We start from the raw sequence: 23,910 nt of genomic DNA on the forward strand, positions 1-23,910 counted from the left end.
TTTTGGTTTCCATATTTACGAAAGGATATACTTGCTTTGGAGGCAGTTCAGAGAAGGTTCACTAGGTTGATTCCGGAGATGAGGGGGTTGACTTATGAGGAAAGATTGAGTAGGTTGGGCCTCTACTCATTGGAATTCAGAAGAATGAGAGGTGATCTTATTGAATCGTATAAAATTATGAGGGAGCTTGACAAGGTAGATGCAGAGAGGATGTTTCCACTGATGGCGGAGACTAGCACTAGAGGGCATGATCTTACAATAAGGGACCGCCCATTTAAAACAGAGATGAGGAGAAATTTCTTCTCTCAGAGTTGTGAATCTGTGGATTTCGCTGCCTCAGAGAGCTGTGGAAGTTGGACATTGAATAAATTTAAGACAGAAATAGAGAGTTTCTTAAATGATAAAGGGATAACAGGTTATGGCGAGTGGGCGGGGAAGTGGAGCTGAGTCCATGATCAGATCAGCCATCATCTTATTGAATGGCAGAGCAGGCTCGAGGGGCCACATGGCCTACTCCTGTTCCTATTTCTTATGTTTTATAAGGAGTAGTTGAGGCGAATAGTATCGATGCAATTAAGGGGAAGCTAGCTAATTACATGAGGGAGAAAGGAATAGAAGAATATGTTGATAGTGTTAGATGAAGTAGGATGGGAGGAGTTTCATATTGAGCATAAACTCTAGAATAGACCAGTTGGGCTGAATGACCTGTTTCTGAGCTGTACATTTTATATAATTCTCTCTACCCTGTCAAATCCTTAATCATTTCAATCACCTCAATTGGATCACCCCTTAATCTTTTGCGGATGCCATAACAGATACCAGTAGCCGGGGTGTTGTATGTAATTTACAAGCTCACTGAAGGATTCAGGTATGTGTCACTTCTAAAAATTTTGCACCAACTGCACACATTGTTTTTTTTAAACTACAATCCCCGGTGACACAGATTGCACCCAGTTGGAGTTTTTGCTTTCCATTGAATGATTCCTTCTGGATTAGGCACTGAGTTTTGACTGCATATCTTCTAAGATGTTAGTGTGTTTTCTTTGAGTCTATTTTGGGTATTGTTAACTTAAACTTTCTTACTGAGACCGCTGAAGAATTTTGTTGAAGATAACTGTCTCTAATGGAAAGATTTGGAGAACTGTAACTTTATAAATGAAAATCTGAACTGAATCAAAGAATGTTGAAGGCATGAGAAACAAAATAAAACTGTATTGAATGGTTAGTAAAACTTTTGTCATTTTTTTAAACATGACGTTGAAATTGTAGTCAACAGCCCTTTGGAGTTTTTATAAATGATAGCATTCTCCTCCTTTACTCCTCTCAGTTCTTGATCTCCGCTTTGCTGCTGTGGGAAGGCTTAAAGTGTAGGCTAGGTATCCCATCTCAGCCACATAGAAAGAAAAGAAAGACTTGCATTTATAAAGCACCTTTCACAACCTTAGGGCATCCCAAAGCACTTTACAGCCAATGAAGTACTCTTGAAGTGTAGTCACTGTTATAATGTAGGAAGCACAGCTGCAAATTTGCACACAGTTTAAACAGTGATAATGACCAGATAATCTGTTTTCGTGACTTTGGTTGAAGGATAAATATTGGCCAGGACTCTGAGGAGAACTCCCCTGCTCTTCTTCAAAATAGTCCCATGGGATCTTTCACCTGAAAGGGCACTTGGGCCTCAGTTTAATGTCTCAATCGAAAGATGGCACCTCCGACAGCACAGCACTCCCTCAGACCAAAACTAGATATTGCGCTCAAGTGTCCAGAGTGGGCCTTGAACCCATAACATTCTGACTCATAAATAGGAAAATTGGAGGAGAATTAATTACCCTCCACTACTCTCACTCATTCCTGATAGTTGGTTTCAGAACACTGATGGAGTAATCTTGATTGGAGATGGCCTCAAGTGATGGGAAAACCAGGAAAGAGTGGAAAATAAAGTTTAAAAAAAAATTAAAATTGGCTAAGCATTAATGATTATTTTTACACATCTATATATTTTGTTTATCTACTGCAGCAGATTCTGAAGACAGCTCCCAATCAGGCCATGAGACCCCAGGCAGTGAATCTGCTATTCAGGGGACTGCAGATCTTGAGGATGTGGAAAGCTCAGACAGTAAGACAAAGAAAGAGAAAAAGAAGAAAGACAAGAAAAAGAAGGTGAAATCAAAAGGAAAGGAAAAAGAGAAAAAGAAGGAAAATGAGAATCAAGAAAAGAAAACTAAGAAGAAAGGATTCGGAGCAATGCTTAGGTACTGAATGGAATTTTTAATGCATGAATTGACCCCTGATTTTATATATTTTAGGGTCTGATTTATTCTGTTCAAGGGTGAAGTCAGGAAGCACTTCTTCACACAAAGGGTAGTGGAAATCGGGAACTTTTTCTCCCCCCACCCCCAAAAACTGTTGAGGCTGGGGGTCAATTGAAAATTTCAAAACTGCGATTGATAGCTTTTTGTTAGACAAGAGTATTAAGGGATATGGAACCAAGGCGTGTACATAAGAACATAAGTAATAGGAGCAGGAGTAGGCTGTTTGACCCCTCGAGCCTGCTCCGCCATTCAACAAGATCATGGCTGATCTTCTACCTCACCTGCACCTTCCCGCACTATCCCCATATCCTTGGTTCCTTTAGTATCCAAAAATATTCAATCTGCATCTTGAATATACTCAATGACTGAGCATCCACAGCCCACTGGAGTTAAGATATAGAAGCCATTATCTAATTGAATGGGTAAATAGGCTTGAGGGGTTAAATGACCTACTTCTGTTACTATGGCCTGGAAATCCCGGCCTCCACGGGTCTGGACTGAGTGTCTACGGACCCAGGAAGGCATCGCAAAATCCGGTTTTCAGCACACAATGTGCATGCGTTGAAAAACGGCTTTTCCGATCTGTCAAGCTGGAGCTTGTCATCTCACGCATATCGGGTGCGAGGACATTTGCATGGACAAGGTTGCGGGATTTACCCATATCTTGTCCAGCAAATGTCCTCAAAACTCTTGCGCCTGATAAAAGCTGGCATACAGGTGTAAGAGTTTAAAAAACATTAAAAAAAATAATAAAATAAAATTTAAAAAACACTATTTTTAAAAACCTTGTCCACTACGTTACATTTATTTTTAAACATCATTTTAAAAACTTTTTAAAAACTTGGAACTTTTTTTCTCTTAAGATATTTATTAACTTTAATTTTAATTATGTGAGGTGTATTTTTTATTTTTTATGTGTTTAGTGTGTTTGTTTTTTTTCTCATTAATAGCAATGAGAACTTGTAGATACAGAGTTTTCATTGCTATTAATGAGAAAGCTGTGCAATACTGTACCTGATTGGCTGAGCAGTCACACGTGACCGAGGACAGGAGCGTGCTTCACAGCACGGGAAGAGGAGGCCTCCCCACCAGAATACCACGCTCCCCGGGACCACCAGGTACTTTCGTAGAAATGTTTCAGGTCGGAGGCAATTGCCCGCTGGAAGCCTCCAACCGCAATTTCAGCCCCATTATGTTCTAATTTCCAGCTGGCCCTATAGGATGAGCAGGAGCATTTTCTACATAATTCTGATACAAGGTTAGAATTGGTATGGGTTTGATGATGATATCAGCATTGATCTGTTGAGCTGCAAAAGGTTTTACAGATTATAAAAGTTTTTTGTGTTTTCAGGAGTTCATTGATGATTAAGAACCCACATTTGAATTTTAGGCTCAGAGACTTTAGGATTTGAGTGTTGATGAAACTGACTCATTCTGGTTACCCAGAGCTTTGTGCAAATTTCTCTCGACTGACTGTTGAGAATCTCTACACAGTTGATTTTCCACAAGCTCACCCAGACTTTCAACCAGTTTAACTGACAGTAAACCACCCTTTGTGAGTTTTTCAAATTTTGAGTGTTGGAGGCCCAAGGTTCAATCCTTACCCTGTGCTGCGCTATTCTCAAACTACTGCTAGTGGATATGCTACATTTTGCCTTAGAAGTAACAGCTAGCAAGGGAAAAATTAATGAGTTCCCATTCATCAACAACTTGCATTTATGGAGTGATTTCGACCCAAGATTTGAAAAACCTCCCACAAAGGGTGGGTTACTGCCAGTTAAACTGGTTGAAAATATGGGTGAGCTTGTGGAAAACCATTGGGTGGAGATTCTCAACAGCCAGTTTAGTAGTAAAACGTCCCAGACCGTTTCACAGAAGTGTTAACAAAATAAAAATGGACACTGAGCCACATAAAGATATATTAGGACTTGCAACCAAAAGCTTGGTCAAAGATGTAGGTTTTAAGGGGCATCTTAAAGGAGGAGAGAGCGGTAGCAAGCCGGAGAGTTTGAGGGAGGGAATTCCAGAGTTTTGGGCCAAGATAATTGAAGACACGGCCGCCAAGGGTGGAGCGAAGGAAATCGTGTTTGCAGAATTGGAGCATCATCATAGGCAGGCCCTCGGAATCGAGGGAGACTTGCTTCCACTCCTGAAGTGAGTTCTTTGGTGGCTGAGCAGTCCAATACGAGAGTACAAGACTCTGTCACAGGTGGGATAGATCGTCGTTGAGGGAAGGGGTGGGTGGGACTGGTTTGCTGCACGTTCTTTCCGCTGTCTGTGCTTGATTTCTGCATGCTCTCGGCGTTGAGACTCGAGGTGGTCAGCGCCCTCTCGGATGCACTTTCTTCACTTAGGGCGGTCTTGGGCCAAGGACTCCCAGGTGTCAGTAGGGATGTTGCACTTTAAAAGGTAGGCTTTCAGGGTGTCCTTGTAGCATTTCCACAGCCCACCTTTGTCTCGTTTGCCGTGAAGGAGCTCTGAGTAGAGCACTTGCTTTGGGAGTCTTGTGTCTGGCATGCAGACTATGTGGCCTGCTCAGCAGCTGATCAAGTGTGGTCAGTCACTGGGGATGTTGGCCTGGACGAGGACGCTGATGTTGGTAAGACTGTCCTCCCAAGGGATTTGCAGGATCTTGCGGAGACATCGTTGGTGGTATTTCTCCAGCGACTTGAGGTGTCTACTGTACATGTTCCATGTTTCTGAGCCATACAGGAGGGCGGGTATTACTACAGCCCTGTAGACCATGAGCTTGGTGGCAGTTTTGAGGACCTGGTCTTCAAACATTCTTTTCCTCAGGCAGCCGAAGGCTGCATTGGTGCACTGGAGGCAGTGTTGGATCTCATCGTCGAAGCCTGCTTTTGTTGATAGGAGGCTCCCGAGATATGGGAAGTGGTCCATGGTGTCCAGGGCTGCGCCGTGGATCTTGATGACTGGGGGGCAGCGCTGTACGGTGAGGACAGGCTGGTGGAGGACCTTTGTCTTACAGATGTTTAGTGTAAGGCCCATGCATTCGTATGCCTCAGTAAATACGTCAACTATGTCCTGGAGTTCAGTTTCTGTATATGCGCAGACGCAGGCGTCATCCGCGTACTGTAGCTTGACGACAGAGATTGGGGTGGTCTCGGACCTGGCCCGGAGACAGCGCAGGTTGAACAGGTTCTCACTGGTTCTGTAGTTTAGTTCCACTCCAGCGGGGAGTTTGTTGACTAAGGTGGAGCTTGGCGGCGAGAAAGATTGAGAAGAGGGTTGGGCAATGATGCAGCCCTGTTTGACCCCGGTCCGGACGTGGATTGTGTCTGTGATGGATTCGTTGGTAAGGATCACAGCCTGCATGTCGTCGTGGAGCAGGCGAAGGATGATGACGAACTTCTGGGGGCATCCGAAACAGAGGAGGATGCTCCATAGACCCTTGCGGTTGACAGTGTCAAAGGCCTTTGTAAGGTCGAAGAAGGCTATGTATAAATGGCACTGTTCCCTGCATTTTTCCTTTATTTAACGCGCTGCAAAAATCACGTTGGTTGTACCCCGTAGGGGACAAAATCCGCACTGTGACTCCGGGAGGAGTTCCTCGGCACAGGGAAGAAGACGGTTGAGGAGGACTCCAGCGACGACTTTCCCAGTGATTGATAGCAGGGAGATTCCTCTGTAGTTGCCACAGTCGGACTTGTCCCCTTTTTTAAAGATGGTCACGATTGCTGCATCTCTGGGACCTCTCGGCATGCTCTCCTCCCTTCAGATGAGAGAGATGAGGTCATGTATTCGCGCCAGCAGTGCCTCTCCGCCATACCTCAATGCCTCAGTAGGGATTCCATCCGCATCCGTAGACTTGTTGTTTTTAAGCTGTCTTATGGCTTTTTCTACCTCGTGCAATGTTGGGGTCTTACTGAGGTGCTGTGGGATGGAGTTGAGAACACTCGAGTCGAAGGCAGAGTCTCTATTGAGGAGATCTTCAAAGTGCTCCTTCCAGCGGGCCCTGACTACCTCGGTGTCCTTGATGAGTGTTTCCCCATTCTTGGCCAGCAATGGGGTGGGGCCTTGGGTGTTTGGCCCATAGGTGGCCTTGACTGCGATGAAGAATCCTTGCACATCATGGCTGTTGGCTATTACAAGAAGGTGCTGAAACCAGCAAGTGGCATTTTCTTGCAGAAAAACTGCCATCTTAATTTGTTTTCCAGCTCAGGCATTTTAAAGGGGGGAAATAAAGAACTCTCAGAGCAGGATTTGTGAGGCCAACTTTTCCACATACATTAACAGTCAATACATGCCGACCTTAATGAGGCCGTAATCTATCTGGTCATACCACTAAATGATTGTGTCAGGTCGAGGCAGTAACTGCTGGTTGTTATGCTAATTGCAGTCATCTTGTGATGACTTTTATAGCTTTTACCCACTTCTGTAAGTAATTACAGTAAAATGAATCCTTTTTATTAAAACACAAGAATGGCGCATCAAATTTTAGACATGGGAGTGAATGGGGAAAGTGGATGTGGCACAAAAATTGATGATAAGAAACCAAATTCAAATGATGACATGACAATAAAAGAAGGAGAAAAGAACTTTGTTTTATATTGAGCCTTTCACAACCCCAGGACATTATAATTTTTTTAAGTGTAGTTCACTGTAGCGAACTTGGCAACTAATTTGTGCACAGCAAGGTCCCACAAACAGCAGTGAGATAATGATCAGATAATCTGTTTTAGTGATGTTGGCATACTTACCTTAAATGCGGCAACTTTGCGTGCTGGAAACGGCGCCGAAAAAAAGGGGCACCATCCTGCCCACTCTGCTGACTCTCTGGTGTCCCAGCGTGGCGTAGCTAGTGAAGTGGGGGGGCGGAGCAACAGGCCAGCGCAGAAAACACTGCTAGCAGCCGCGCGCATGCGCAGTGAAGTCTGCGCGCATACTTCTGCCCTCCCAGCGTGTCCTGCGGATTGTGAGCAGGACCCGATGCTCGCAGCCCCTATCCCCAGCGAAGGGACGTCCTGATCTTCGCCGCAACCTATTCCCGGCCGAGTGGCTTCTGGCACCAGCCAGCCAGCTCGCTGAGTTCCCGGGCCGAAGTAAGAATTCAGTTTTAGTTTTTATTTATTGATGGTTATGCTTGAGAGTTTTGATTGGGGGTGGGGGAAGAGAGTTTGGGGGGTGGAGAAAGAGTGTTTTTTTTATTGGGCGGGGGGTGGGGGGGGAAACTTTAAAAAAAAACTTGATTCTAGCATAAAGGTAGAACATCTATTTTTTAGTTATATAGAAACATAGAAATTAGGTGCAGGATTAGGCCATTCGGCCCTTCAAACCTGCACCAGCATTCAATGAGATCATGGCTGATCATTCACCTCAGTACCCCTTTCCTGCTTTCTCTCCATTCCCCTTGATCCCTTTAACAGTAAGGGCCATATCTAACTCCGTCTTGAATATATCTAACGAACTGGCATCAACAATCCTCTACAGTAGAGAATTCCACAGGTTAACAACTCTCTGAATGAAGAAGTTTCTCCTCATCTCGGTCCTAAATGGCTTATCCCTTATCCTTAGTCTGTGAACCCTGGTTCTGGACTCCCCCAACATCGGGAACATTCTTCCTGCATCTAACCTGTCCAGTCCTGTCAGAATTTTATATGTTTCTATGAGATCCCCTCTCATTCTTCTAAACTCCAGTGAATACAGGTCCAGTCAATCCAGTCTCTCCTCAGATGTCAGTCCTGCCATCCCGGGAATCAGTCTGGTGAACCTTCGCTGCACTTCCTCAATAGCAAGAACGTCCTTCCTCCGATTAGGAGACCAAAACTGAACATGATATTCCAGGTGAGGCCTCACCAAGGCCTTGTACAACTGCGGTAAGACCTCCCTGCTCATGTACTCAAATCCCCTAGCTATAAAGGCCAACATGCCATTTGCCGCCTTCACCGCCTGCTGTACCTGCATGCCAACTTTCAATGACTGATGTACCATGACACCCAGGTCTCGTTGCACCTCCCCTTTTCCTAATCTGCCGCCATTCAGATAATATTCTGCCTTCATGTTTTTGCCACCAAAGTGGATAACCTCACATTTATCCACATTATACTGCATCTGCCATGCATTTGCTCACTCACCTAACCTGTCCAAGTCACCCTGCAGCCTCTTAGCATCCTCCTCACAGCTCACACCGCCACCCAGCTTAGTGTCATCAGCAAACTTGGAGATATTACTCTCAATTCCTTCATCTAAATCATTGTATATTGTAAATAGCTGGGGTCCCAGCACTGAACCCTGGCGGCACCCCACTAGTCACTGCCTGTCATTCTGAACAGAACCCGTTTATCCTGACTCTCTGCTTCCTGTCTGCCAACCAGTTCTCTATCCACATCACTACATTACCCCCAATACCATGTGCTTTAATTTTGCACACCAATCTCTTGTGTAGGACCTTGTCAAAAGCCTTTTGAAAGTCCAAATACACAGCATCCACTGGTTCTCCCTTGTCCACTCTATTAGTTACATCCTCAAAAAATTCTAGAAGATTTGTCAAGCATGATTTCCCTTTCATAAATCCATGCTAACTCGGACCAATCCTGTCACTACTTTCCAAATGCGCTGCTATTTCATCTTTAATAATTGATTCCAACATTTTCCCCATTACTGATGTCAGGCTAACCTGTCTATAATTTCGCATTTTCTCTCTCCCTCCTTTTTTAAAAAGTGGTGTTACCTTAGCTACCCTCTAGTCCATAGGAACTGATCCAGAATCCATAGATTGTTGGAAAATGATCAGCAAAACATCCACTATTTCAAGGACCACTTCCTTCAGTACTCTGGGATGCAGATTATGAGGCCCTGAAGATTTATTGGCCTTCAATCCCATCAATTTCCCGAATACAATTTCCTGACTAATAAGTGTTGTGTATCTGTAAAGCATGCACTCCCATGTTCCGCCACCAGGGAGCTCATCCCCTGAAGTCCCAAGGGATCCCAGCATCCCTTGGGAGCACTGTATATAAGCCGACCCCTAAGGCCTGTTCCTCACTCTGGAGTGTCTTATTAAAGAGTGAGGTCACTGTACCTTTAACTTCCCTGTGTGCAGCCTCATCTGTGTTCGGAACACAATAATAAGGATTTCCTCCAGTTCCTTCTTCTCGCTAGAGCCTCGGTCCCCCAGTATTTCCGGAAGGTTATTTGTGTCTTCCTTCGTGAAGACAGAACCAAAGTATTTGTTCAATTGGTCTGCCATTTTTTTGTTCCCCATTATAAATTCACCTGATTCTGACTGCAAGGGACCTACGTTTGTCTTCACTAATCTTTTTCTCTTCACATATCTATAGAAACTTTTGTAGTCAGTTTTTATGTTCCCAGCAAGCTTCCTCTCATATTCTATTTTCCCCCTCCGAATGAAACCCTTTGTCCTCCTGTGCTGAATTCTAAATTTATCCCAGTCCTCAGGTTTGCTGCTTTTTCTGGCCAATTTATATGCCTCTTCTCTAATTTCCCTTGTTAGCCACAGTTGAGCCACCTCCCTGTTTTATTTTTACTCCAGACAGGGATGTACAATTGTTGAAGTTCATCCATGTGATCTTTAAATGTTTACCATTGCCTATCCACTGTCAACCCTTTAAGTATCATTCGCCAGTCTTTCTGTCCCACCTGTGACAGAGACTGTAATTCCCATATTGGACTGTACAGTCACCTGAGAACTAACTTTTAGAGTGGAAGCAAATCTTCCTCGATTTGGAGTACTGCCTATAATGATGATGATTATAAAACGAGGCAGAGTTTTTTGTCCTTGTACAAGACCTTAGTCAGGACGCACTTGGAATACTGTGTCCAGTTTTGGTCTCCTCACATGGTGGGTTATGTTGAGGCTCTGGCAGAGGAGGGCAACTAGACGAATTCCAAGTTTAAAGCATCTTAGTTATCAAGATAGGTTAAAAGAGTTGTGACTCTTTACATATGAGCAGTGTAGACTTAGCGGGGATTTGATTGAGGTTTTAAGATAATGAAGGGAATAGACAGTGTTCCAGCTGAGAGTTGATTTCAATTTAATAGGTTAGGCAGGACCAGGGGGGCACAAATTTAAGTTGTATAAGGCTAGATCTAGGTTAGATGTTAGGAGCTGGTTCTTTTCACAGTGAATAGTAGACCTCTGGAACAAGCTGCCCTTTCATGTAGTAGATGGAAACTCACTGAATTCCTTCAAGCAAAAACTGGATTTATTTCTGGCTGTGGCGGAGATGAACTCTTACAGAATGTAGGTACTGCAGGGAATATAATGGCCAGAGTGGTCTCCTGGACTAGTTTCTATCGCATAGATAGGCGGAGAGGAATTTTCCAGATTTTTTTCCCCAAATTGGCCTGGGTTTTTTATCTGGTTTTTTGCCTCTCCCAGGAGATCACATGATTTCAAGTGGGGTGGAGTGTATATGTTGTGATATACAAGATATCGCAATTGTGTGGAACAGGCCTGATGGTCCAGCTGGTCTTTATCTGTCCGTCATTTTTCGTATGTTCGTAACAGGGGTAAGCCATTCAGTCCCTCCAGCCATTCAATTGTATCATGGCTGATCTATTTCTGAAGCCCATCTCCCCGCCTTGGTTCCGAAAAATCCATCAATGTCAATTTTGAAATTTTCAATTTATCCACAGCCTCAACAGCTTTATGGCAGAGAGTTCCAGAATGGCAGGGCACCTGACCCTCACCTGGGTAGCTGCTGACTCTCAATGGTAGTGATCAGCATTGGTGAGAAGGGGCGGAACTTGAGAAAGCGGGACAATAAATTCAAAATGGATCTAATTTTTAATAATTAACTAATGGAAACATATTCATAATTTTCTTTCCCATTCTGATATGTGCATAGAGGTGGCCTCATCGAGCCAGTGGGAAAAGGTACACTGCCCGTTCCTCTTTCATTCAAACGCGTCTCATCACAGATTGACATTTACCTCATGGACCATACATCCTGACCGCAGCCCAGGTCTGGATGCGAGAAATGGGTTTGGACATGAGAAGTTCCAGCTGGCTATTAGAGAATCTTACGCAAGGAAGTTAAATACTCAGGAGCAACCCCCTCCCCCTCCTCATTTTTAACATATTGGCTACTGAAGGTAGATATCAACATGGACCCTCCCCTCAAACCCTCCCCACACACACCCGAGGCTGCTTAAACCTTCCAATGTCAATTTGAGAAGAGGAGCCGATGAGCCGTTCTTCAATCAAGGTGTTGGCACCTCTCTGCTCCAGTCTTTCAAGTCAGGCAGAGTGATGGGCAGGTGAGTGAGCCTCTTGCATCAGCCTCTTCACCACACATTGCCAGGATTTGGGTCCGAGCACAGGTGAACAGGAATGCACAGTCAAACAGTTGCCTCATCCCGCACATGTTGAAAATATCGCGTTGGGATCAGCAAGGGGGGCAGCAGTGGCAATTTGAAGCAGGTTGCTTTTAAGAGGGAGAAATAATTGATGGGAAGGAATTTCTTTTTAGAGGGACAGTAGATGGACTGTTCTATGCCCGTAATTTCTGAACTAGGGATAATTTCCCGCTTTCTTAGAAATATTTCTTTAGACACTAGGTTGGAGAATTAGGAAAAGGTTTGATAATTTCTTTTATGGAAAACTGATTGGATTTGTGATTTTTTTTTTGGTGGTTTTGCTGGGTGGGGGCAGGGTGGTAAAATTGACATTGCAAAAAAAAAATGAAGCGGATTTTTAAAATTTTCAAATGCTCCAGGATTAGAGACTCGGCTCCTTTGTTTCATTTTTTTTTACATTTTGGTGAGATACCCTGAATATGTGTGTGTAGGTTTTTCTCTTTTTGTTTTGCCTTTCTCAGGACATTGCATGGCTGTAAAAGTGTAGGAAGTGTCTAGTCATGATCCTCCAGCCATCATGAGTGTGGGGCAGGCTTGATGGACCAGCTGGGTCCAATCTCGCACTTGATGCTAATTGTGTCCCTGCAGATACCACATGTTAAACGTGCAGGCAGCCTTTCATCCTGCCCGCTGCACATCGTAAACCTATTTCCATTAAACACATGAAAGCGATCCCTCAATTGGGAATGGAACCTCCTCCTATTTTTGTCAGGACTATGCACTCTCAGATCAAGTATAGCATGATTTAGATACCTGGTAACTTGCTTGTGAGTTACGGTCATTGCTACTAATGGGATATATATCATAGCCCACCTGTCATTCTGTAATGCATTGTGCTTGTACCTTGTATTTAAAAGAAATTAATCTAGTAAAGATCTGGGTAAAATTAATTGGGTAACAAAACTAATCAGATGGATATAATGGTGCACTGTATTCCTTTGAGGTCTCGTTTGAGTATAGCAAGAGGCATAGAGAGCTAATTAAGTTATTGTGTGGTGTGGGTTTTAAAATATTTGTTTATAATATTTCTATTCAAATGACTGTTCAAAGAAGAAATGAAACCAATAGTTAGAAAATTCTATAATTTTATCTCCATAAAATATTGAAATTATTCATGAAAATAAGGTCATCGCATGTGGGTATGAAACTCCCCTCTGCACTGTGTATCAGTTACTCCCTCCTCAACACAAGTGAGGGTCAGCTGGATGGTTTTAAGTTCTTGTTGCAATGCCGTGTTAATCACTGTCAGATCTGGTACAGCTTGGTTAGAAGCAGGGTATGGCACTCTTAATTGTCCGCTCCAAGCAATGTTATTGTTAAGCTGTGCGGCCACACAGTGGTCTGCAGGCTTTTAAATGGAAAAATCTCACATGTGCAGCAATTTGAATGTGCCGCACAACCCATCAAAGGGGCCGTGCACCCAAAAAGAATTAGCGGGAACATTGCACCCGTCATTTATATTATAGGTTAAATAGATGTAAAACTCCCGCCATTGGGCTTCTTCAAACATTCTTAACCAGTTATGGCATGATTCAGAAGTAACAGCAACTTGTATTTATATAGCGCTTTTAACGTAGCAAACTGTCTCAAGCTACTTCACAGTCATCAGACAGAATTTGTCACCAAACCATGTAAGGCGTAAGGAGATACTCAAGACAGGTGACTAAAAGCTTGGTCAAAGAGGGAGATTTTAAGGGGCGTATTAAAGGATGAGCGAGGTGTATAGGGAAGGAATTCCAGAGTTTAGGGCCTAGACAGCTGAAGGCATGGCTGCCAATGGTGGGGCGAGCAGGGTAATTCCTTTTGACATAGCCATGCCAATCAGTACCAAGTCACCTAAACCATAGATTAAGACTGTAAAAGGTAGAAATTCAGGCCTGCCGGAAACTTGGCACACCTACCATTTTTGAAAGTGTTTTTTCCGCCGCGCTTAATGAGGTGGCTGCTTTCGCAAAATGTAGCTCTTTGTCACACAGAAAACAAGGTGCACCGCATGGCAGATCAAAGATTTTTCATGTGAATTTGGCTGGAGGTGCAGGAGATCGGTGATGCGTGCTTTGATTATGCACTTAAGAATGGTCGGCAGCAGCGGGACGGAAATGGGAACCACCGGAAAATCCACCAAGGTGAATTTCGCTGGCGGCCATTCGACCGCAAATCGGCGGTCTCTGGACTCTGCCGCTTGGCTGTTGCTTTCTGGCTGTCAGAGGCCTTTTCGGGAGACTGAAATTTGTCCTCGAGTTCTCTTGCACGTCATCAGTCAGTCATACATTACTTTCTCCATGAGTTAGATACAGGGCAAAAACTCTGTGTGTCCCATTTCATTAACGGCTCCCAGTTCAGTTACAGCAAGGTTATATGTCGGCTGAAGTTCTCCTGTTCTGTTCCCATCAATCACTTACAGGCCACTTACACCATTTGTTAGATGCAGGGTAAAGCTCCATTTTTCCTGCTGCATCAATCACTCCCAGGTCAGTCAGACCAGGTCTATCTCGCACTTGATGCTAATTGTGTCCCCACAGATGCTACATGTTAAACGTGCAGGCAACCTTTCATCCTGCCTGCTGCACGTCATAAACCTATTTCCAATAAACACATGAAAGTGATCCCTTAATTGGGAGCAGTTATGATGTTCCAGTTTGTATGGCTATGCAAGAATAATTAACATGCTGGTTTTCTAACTTGAAACAATTGACTGCTGCGGGTTGGTATCTATAAACAGGTATTCTCTCAAAATGAAATGTAAGTGTTGGTTTACTGGGAGAGAAGATGGCAATTCAAGTAACACAACTTGCCCGAAAGACAATCAACTGCAACATCAGCAAAGAAATGACTGCTTTAGAAAGAATAGTTGAGCAAGAAACTTACTGCAGAGAGATAAACGGTACTGAAAAGCTGACGTTATTTTGTGTGAACCTAAAACACATATGCTTCAGTTTAATTCTAGACAGGCAAACCTCAGGTCACTTGGGCTCTCCAAAGGTTTCATGAAAATATTACATATTTTCTTTAAAACAGTAGTTATGGGCCTAGAAATCCCGGTCGGGCTCTTCCCACGGGCAATCGACGAAAACATTTAAAAAGATGCGCACCTACTTGTTCCTGCTGTGCCCGCTCGAACTTCCGATCCTGAGGCCTTCACTCCCTACGCATCGGAGCGCGTGCGCATTGGGACGTCCGTATGCTGGAGCTGGAGTCACATGGCTCTGGGCAGCCAATCAAGATACAGTATTTTCTCATTCATAATAATGGGAACTCCAACTTATGAGAAACCCCCCCCAAACACACAAAACACTAATAAAAAAATAGAAAAATACACTACATTTTTAAGATTTATTTAAATTACAAAAAAAAAATACTTTCCTGACTTTTTAAAAAGTTTTTTAAATTTTGGCTTAAAATAAACTTACCGTAGTGGGGAGGGTTTTTAAACAATAAAATATGTTTTCATATGTGTTTAATATAATTTTAATATTTATGTATGTTTTTAAACACTTGCGCATGCAAAAGTAGGCTATACGCCTGCTTTTTCAGGCGCAAGATTTTTGAGTTCATTTGCTGGGCAAGATATGCGTAAATATCACAAATCTTGCCCCCAATTGCCCTTGCTCCCGATATACGTGAGATCTGTCAAGCCAGAAACTTGACAGATCGGAAAAGCCGGTTTTCAGCGCATGCTCATTGCGCGCTTAAAACCGTTTTTTCCAATGCCTTCCTGGGTCCGTAGAAACTTCGTACGGACCCGGGACTTAAGAATTTCAGGCCCATGATTTTTGCCTTTTGTGCCCTGTGGTCTCCACACACCAGCCACCAGCCCCTCTCAGGCAGGCAGCCTGGCCTCATGCTCCTTACAAATGGTATTGTATTATTAGTAACGCATGAGCAACACTGGAAGCAGATATCCCCTCATTTTTTTTTCTTGTTCAGTTCAGCTTTGTTGAGGGTAATCCTCCACTTGGTGCTGAAATCGGGAGCTCCTACTGTCGGAGGTTTACTGACAATTGTTATTGCACAGAATTTGTTAGGTAGAAAGTGATTGGTTCCATCATACCATTCAGAAATAACACCACAAGCAGCAATCACAAATGTTAGAAGCACTGAACCAATCACAAAGATTTTCCGTGCAACTCGCAACAGGACAATCAACATTTAGGACGGATAGACAGAGAGGAAAAAGAGGTGGGGTGGCATTGCTGGTTAAAGAGGAAATTAATGCAATAGTAAGGAAGGACATTAGCTTGGATGATGTGGAATCGGTATGGGTGCAGCTACGGAATGCCAAAGGGCAGAAAACGCTAGTGGGAGTTGTGTACAGACCACCAAACAGTAGTAATGAAGATAGGGACAGCATCAAACAAGAAATTAGGGATGCGTGCAATAAAGGTACAGCAGTTATCATGGGCGAGTTTAATCCACATATTGACTGGGATAACCAAACGGGTAGCAATGCGGTGGAGGAGGATTTCCTGGAGTGTATTAGGGATGGTTTTCTAGACCAATATGTCGAGGAACCAACTAGAGGGCTGGCCATCCTAGACTGGGTGACGTGTAATGAGAAAGGACTAATTAACAATCTTGTTGTGCGAGGCCCCTTGGGGAAGAGTGACCATAATATGGTAGAATTCTTTATTAAGATGGAGAGTGACACAGTTAATTCAGAGGCTAGGGTTCTGAACTTAGGGAAAGGTAACTTCGATGGTATGAGACGTGAATTGGCTAGAATAGACTGGCGAGTGATACTTAAAGGGTTGACGGTGGATAGGCAATGGCAAACATTTAAAGATCACATGGATGAACTTGAACAATTGTACATCCCTGTCTGGAGTAAAAATAAAACGGGGAAGGTGGCTCAACCGTGGCTAACAAGGGAAATTAAGGATAGTGTTAAATCCAAGGAAGAGGCATATAAATTGGCCAGAAAAAGCAGCAAACCTGAGGACTGAGAGAATTTTGTAATACAGCAGAGGAGGACAAAGTGTTTAATTAGGAGGGGGGAAATAGAGTATGAGAGGAAGCTTGCTGGGAACATAAAAACTGACTGCAAAAGCTTCTATAGATATATGAAGAGAAAAAGATTAGTGAAAACAAATGTAGGTCCCTTGCAATCAGATTCAGGTGAATTTATAATGGGGAACAAAGAAATGGCAAACCAGTTAAACAAATACTTTGGTTCTGTTTTCACGACGGAAGACACAAATAACCTTTCGGAAATATTGGGGACGGAGGGTCTAGTGAGAAGGAGGAACTGAACAATATCCTTATAAAGCGGGAAATTGTGTTAGGGAAATTGATAGGATTGAAGGCCGAAAAATCCCTGGGGCCTGATAGTCTGCATCGCAGAGTACTTAAGGAAGTGGCCATAGAAATAGTGGATGCATTGGTGATCATTTTCCAACAGTCTATCAACTCTGGATCAGTTCCTATGGACTGGAGGGTAACTAATGTTTCACCACTGTTTAAAAAAGGAGGGAGAGAGAAAACGGGTAATTTTCACCTGGTTAGCCTGACATCAATAGTGGGGAAAATGTTGGAATCAATTATTAAAGATGAAAAAGCAGCGCATTTGGAAAGTAGTGACAGGATCGGTCCAAGTCAGCATGGATTTATGAAAGGGAAATCATGCTTGACAAATCTTATGGAATTTTTTGAGGATATAACTGGTAGCGTGGACAAGAGAGAACCAGTGGACGTGGTGTATTTGGACTTTCAAAAAGCTTTTGACAAGGTCTCACACAAGAGATTGGTATGCAAAATCAAAGCACATGGTATTGGGGGTAATATACTGATGTGGATAGAGAACTGGTTGGCAGACAGGTAGCAGAGAGTCGTGATAAACGGGTCCTTTTCAGAATGGCAGGCAGTGATTCATGGAGTACCGCAGGGCTCAGTGCTGGGACCCCAACTCGTTACACTCAATTCCTTCATCCAAATCATTAATATATATTGTAATATGTCCAAGTTTGCAGATGACACTAAACTGGGTGGTGGCGTGAGCTGTGAGAAGGATGCTAAAAGGCTGCAGGGTGACTTGGATAGGTTAGGTGAGTGGGCAAATGCATGGTAGATGCAGTATAATGTGGATAAATGTGAGGTTATCCACTTTGGGGGCAAAAACACGAAGGCAGAATATTATCTGAATGGCGACATATTGGGAAAGGGGGAGGTGCAACGAGAACTGGGTGTCATGGTTCATCAGTCTTTGAAAGTTGGCATGCAGGTACAGCATGCGTTGAAGAAGGCTCATGGTATGTTGGCCTTCATAGCAAGGGGATTTGAGTATAGGAGCAGGGAGATCTTACTGCAGTTGTACAGGGCCTTGGCGAGGCCTCACCTGGAATATTGTGTTCAGTTTTGGTCTCCTAATCTGAGGAAGGACGTTCTTGCTTTTGAGGGAGTGCAGCGAAGGTTCATCAGACTGATTCCCGGGATGGCGGGACTGACATATGAGGAGAGACTGGATCAACTGGGCCTTTATACACTGGAGTTTCGAAGGATGAGAGGGGATCTCATAGAAACTTATAAGATTCTCATGGGACTGGACAGGTTAGATGCGGGAAGAATGTTCCCGATGTTGGGGCAGTCCAGAACCAGGGGACACAGTCTTAGGATAAGGGGTAGGCCATTTAGGACTGAGATGAGGAGAAACTTCTTCACTCAGAGAGTTGTTAACCTGTGGAATTCCCTACTGCAGAGAGTTGTTGATGCCAGCTCATTGGATATATTCAAGAGGGAGTTAGATATGGCCCTTACGGCTAAAGGATCAAGGGGTATGGAGAGAAAGCAGGAAAGGGGTACTGAAGGAATGATCAGCCATGATCTTATTGAATGGCGATGCAGACTCGAAGAGCTGAATGGCCTACTCCTGCACCTATTTTCTATGTTTCTATGTTATATGGATATATAGGTAACCTATGAACAGTGAATGAATGATAACTTTTTGGGGGCTATTTTCACCTCAGAAGGATGTTCTTGGGATTTCCTCTGCTACCATAACATCCTATTTGGCAGACTTTATTGCTGTGCCTCCATGTTGTTCCAGGCAAAGTTTACAGGGTTGAACATTCATCAAGGAGCAGCATTTTCAAGTGGTTCTATTTTGACTTTTTCAATTTTAGCTTGTATTGTAGTTTATATCAATTCATTGGGTTTTCCCCGATGATGCCCCACATCTTCCTTCGTCTAAGAGCAAAGTAAAGTGACTCGTCCGCCGTGTAACCCTTTGAGTAATAACTTGTAAAAGTTTCTCTGGGAATAATTGTGATGAATGCTGCCTTTTTGACTGATAGTTTGGCAATGTGTATCGTTCCTGGAGATTGGGGGAGCAGGAAGCAACGTACGAATCCGCCTACACAAAGTTAGGATACACTGATCTCAAAGATACTTTTCATTAGCTTCATACAGCAGATTTACTATGACAGTGAAAACAAAATCAAATAAACTGTTCGACAATCTCTTTGTACTCACATACATCTTTCAGTCCCTGCCCAGCGCCACTTATATTCTAAATAAAATTTAATCTAGCCTTACAAACCCTGGCGCAGCCTAAAAGGCATTGAAATGTGATTACTTGGCTTTTAAGTTAATGGCTGGGAAAATTGCACTTTGATTGGTTTAACTCAGCTTGTTGAGAATTGGGGGGTTGGGGGGGGTTATGTTAGCAGTTGGAGAACTTCTGATTCAAAAGATGTTTTTGGCTACTGATCCATCGAATGTCATCTCAAAAGACATTCGCCAATGGTCAGTGCAAAAAGTTACTACACTGCACTTTCATCCTATTGGAAAGGAGTATATTTTAACTCACTGCATAGCCTGCGGTTTCCTCCTGTTCACCCACCCCCGTCCCAACCTCATCAGAAAGAGGAGCTTTGCATCCCATCAGCATGGACTAGATTCAGACTCATACTGATTGGATTGAGGTCTCCTCTTTGTGATAGGAGTAGGAGGTGATAGGAAATGACTGCTTCACGTAATGAAAGAAAGGAAGACTTGCATTTAAATCATGCCTTCCACGCCCTCGGGATGTCCCAAAGCAGTTTACAGACAATGATGTACTTTTAAAAATGTAGTCACTGTTGTAATGTCGGAAATGTGACAACCAATTTGAACACAGCCAGGTCTATCAAACAGCAAAGAAATAAAGGACCAGATCATCTGTTTTAGGTGTTAGGTTGAAGGCGCTATATAAATGCTATGTTGTTGTAATTGCATTGTTGTAATCCTATGTTAGATGACATTGTTAACGGTTCTCTCTCCTCAGTTAATGTCCTCCTCACCCTTAAAGCTGTCTTCATTACCCCTCTCCTCAAAAAAACAGCCCTTGACCCCTCTGTCCTTGCAAAATACCACCCCAACTCCAACCTCCCTTTTCTCTCCAAAGTCCTTAAACTTGTTGTCATCTCCCAAATCCATGGCCATCTTTTCCCCTACTCCATGTTTGAATCCCTCCAATCAGGTTTCCGCCCCTGTCACAGTGCCAAAACGGCTCTTATCAAAGTCACAAATGGCATCCTTTGACACGGTTGACCACTCTATGCTTCTCCAACACCTCTCCACTGTCGGCTAGCTGGGTGGGATTGCACTCGCTTGGTTCCATTCTTATCTATTTAATCCTAGCCTGCAATGGCTTCTCTTCCTACTCCCGCATCATTATCTCTGGTGTCCCCCAAGGATCTATCGTGGGCTCCCTCCTATTTCTCATGCTGCCCCTTGGCAACATCATCAGAAAACACAGTGTCCATTTCCACATGTATGCTGACGACATCCAACTCTACCTCACCACCACTTCTCTTAACCCCTTCAAGGTCTCTAACTTGTCGGACTGATTGTCCTACATCTAGTTTGGAAGAGCAGAAAGCTTCTCCAATTAAATATTGGGAAGACCGAAGCTAATATTTTCAGTCCCCACAATAAACTTGGTTCCCTACCCACTGACTCCATCCCTCAGCCCCAACATCTGTCTGAGGCTGAACCACACTATTCGGAATTTTGAAGTCATATTTGACCCTGAAATGAGTTTCCAACCACATATCCGCAGCCTAACTAAAACTGCCTATTTCCACCCCAGTAACATCATCCATGCCTTTGTTACCTCTAGACTTGACTATTCCAACACACTCCTGGCTGGCCTCCCACATTCAACTCTACGTAAACTTGAGGTGATCTAAAACTCGGTTGCCCGTGTCCTAACTCGCACCAAATCCCGCACACCCATCACCCCTGTGCTAGCTGACCTACATTGGCTCCCGATTAAGCAACGCCTCGATTTCAAAATTGTTATCCTTGTTTTCAAATCCCTCCACAGCGTTGCCCCTTCCTATCTCTGTAATCTCCTTCAGCCCCACAATCCTCCCTCCCCTAATTCTGCCTTCTTGAGCATCCCTGATTATAATCGCTGAACCATTGGTGGCAGTGCCTTCTGTTGCCTCGGCCCTAAGCCCTGGAATTCCCTGCCTACATCTCTCTACCTTTCCTCCTTTAAAACGCTCCTTAAAATTTACCTCTTTGACCAAGTTTTTGGTCACCTGCCCTAATTTCTCCTTATGTGGCCCGGGTGTCAAATTCTTTGGGCCAAAACTCATCACTCACCGCCCGTTGCCGCCCAACGCCGCTGGCATTGCTCTTCTTGATCCGCCCAGTGCCACTTTACATTTGGGCTGGAGCGGGCGGGAGGGGAGAGCTGCCGGGAACCGCCCGCTGACATCAGCGGATGGTCGAGTGGCGCAACTGACTTCCCGCCTGCCGAGCTCCCAGATTCCTGCGGGCGGGAGCCGGCAGGACTCGGCGGCAGAACGGGAGTGGACCACTGCGAGGAGATTGGTCTGTCCCCGAGGGTAAGTAGGAAGAACCTGAAAAAAATGTGTGAACATTTAAAACCTTTTTTTTCAACAGCGACTTACCTGCATGGGGTGCCCTGAAGGTCTTCGGATAGTTTTTGTATTTTTTAGTATTGATTGTTTTTTTTCAGCTCTTCGACCCTCCATGGGCCCGACTCCATCCTTGGCGGCACTTGGGTGGCAAGCGCCTCTGCCGCCGAGAATGAGACCTCCCTCCCGCTGCCGCCCAGATTGGTGGCATACATCATTGATTTGCCACCCGCCAACCTTCGAGGGACCTCAGCCATGAATATCCCGCCCAAAATAGCGTCCGGTATCTCGGCGGCACTTGGGCGGAGGCCTTGATGAACATTGGCCCCCATGTCTCATAATATTCCTGTGAAGCGCCTTAGGAAGTTTTACTGCATTAACGGCACTATATAAATATATATTGCTGTTCTAATTGGGTGCATAGCTAAGAGTGAAGAACAAGGGTAGGCCGACGGTCCTCTGATTTATTACTCAGTGACTTAACTCCTGAATTTTACCCATTTGTCTCCCCTTATAAGTAAAATTGTAAGAAAATATTGCTATCTGCAAGCAGACAGTGCAGTGGAAGACTGCAGGCACTGTGATGGAAACAACTATCTTGCTTGTGTCACTGAGGTAATGGGATAGACAGGGGATTAGCACACCTGCTGTGGTTATCCACGATGAGCTCAAGTGGATAAGAGGGGGCGCGGGTCAAGAAAATTGCTGTGTTAAATGAATGAGCTACCAGTCTGAAGCTGCCATCTTTGATCAAGTAAATTTAGAGTAAAATCTTGCTGAACCAAGGAATATTTCTGCAGCTGTGTAATTACAGAATTCTCAGGGTAAACTGCAATGCATGTCTGTTTTATTATGGGTGCAAAAGAGCTTTTAGTCAACGGCGGGTCAAAGGATCCCTTTTATGGGTCGACTAGTTTTAAAAATGTAAGAAAAATATACACATCACATGCAATGTTGCCTGTAATTTTTTGGGGGGTCGTGCAGCTGCACGGCCCATTCAAAATTCTGCGCATGTGCGGTTTCTTCAACTTAAAAGCCAGCACACCTGCTGCGCGGGACCCGTGGAGCGCTGCATGGCTGCGCAGCTTAAGGGGAACATTGTTCACATGTAGATACCTTGAGCCATTGTAGGTTAGTGAGCTCAGGCATGATGTATGGACAGGACTTGGTGTGAGTTAGGCTACAGGCAGCAGAGTTGGATGGCTGTGTGTGGATATGAGGAATTATGAATTTACATATTGCCAAACCCATAGCACAGTACAGTGGCATACCAGTTCCCCACACTGTGCGGCCCAAGCTTTTTGTTTCTCAATTTATCCCTACCTCCCATGAAGGTCATCCACTTTGGACCTAAAAAGGATAGAACAGGGTACTTTCTAAATGGTGAAAAGCTAAAAGCAGTGAATATCCAAAGAGACTGGGGGGTTCAGGAACATAGATCCTTAAAATGTTATGAACAGGTACAGAAAATAATCAAGCAGACTAATGGACTGCTGGCCTTTGTAGCTAGAGGACTAGAATACAAGGGGGTAGTAGTTATGCTGCAGCTATACAAAACCCTGGTTAGACCACACCTGGAGCAGTTCTGGGCACCACTCCTTAGGAAGGATATATTGGCCTTGGAGAGAGTGCAGCGTAGGTTTACCAGAATGTTACCCGCATTTCAAGCGTTAAGATACGAGGAGAGATTATACAAATTAGGGTTGTATTCCCCAGAATTTAGAAGGGTAAGAGGTGATCTGATTGAAGTTTTCAAGATATTACGGGGGACAGATAGAGTAGATAAGAGAGAAAATATTTCCGCTGGTTGGTGATTCTAAGACTAGAGGGCATAGGTTAAAAATTAGAGCCAAACCTTTCAGGAGTGAAATAAGGAAATACTTCGACACAAAGGGTGGTAGAAGTTTTGAACTTTCTTACGCAAACAGCAATTGATGCTAGATCAATTGTTATTTTAAATCTGAGATTGATAGATTTTTGTTAACCAAACGTATGGGCCAAAGGCAGGTATATGGAGTTAGGTCGCAGATCATTGAATGGCGGAATAGGCTCGTGGGGCTGAATGGTCGACTCCTGTTCCTATGTTCTTATGAATCTTGGTTAGGCATGCTATTTGACTGTGAAAGACTTATTGAACTGTTCTCCTATGACATCCACACACTCTCTTTCCAATTCAACAATGCTAGGATGCTAGAAAAGGTTGCCTCCTTCTTAGCCCTTGGGTGCTGAGGCCAATTATAGTATCTCTACTTTCACCCTGTCTGTGAACAGTTTAATCATGACACATTATGAATTGAACTTGGGACCTTCTGGTCTGTATGGCTTTGTATTAAAATTTAGCTATTGTAGTTCTGCTGAACGCTCCAGAGATTTGAGCTGACACTCCAATGCAGTAC

The 23,910-nt window shown here is 44.0% G+C and overlaps 1 protein-coding gene across 4 annotated transcripts in view; it reads left to right on the forward strand.

Annotated features, from left to right (window-relative positions):
- The window catches only part of LOC139260068 (partitioning defective 3 homolog B-like), a 1,396,127-nt gene that overhangs the window by 884,071 nt on the left and 488,146 nt on the right, over positions 1 to 23,910 (forward strand). For 3 of the 4 annotated variants that reach the window (XM_070876196.1, XM_070876199.1, XM_070876198.1), the window contains one exon: positions 2,018 to 2,252. In XM_070876196.1, the coding sequence (XP_070732297.1) occupies positions 2,018 to 2,252 (235 nt within the window). The remainder of the gene's footprint in view (positions 1 to 2,017; positions 2,253 to 23,910) is intronic. The other variant, XM_070876197.1, reaches the window with a different exon arrangement.

This window comes from Pristiophorus japonicus, chromosome 3, assembly GCF_044704955.1.
Source record: "Pristiophorus japonicus isolate sPriJap1 chromosome 3, sPriJap1.hap1, whole genome shotgun sequence".
NCBI lineage: Eukaryota > Metazoa > Chordata > Chondrichthyes > Pristiophoridae > Pristiophorus > Pristiophorus japonicus.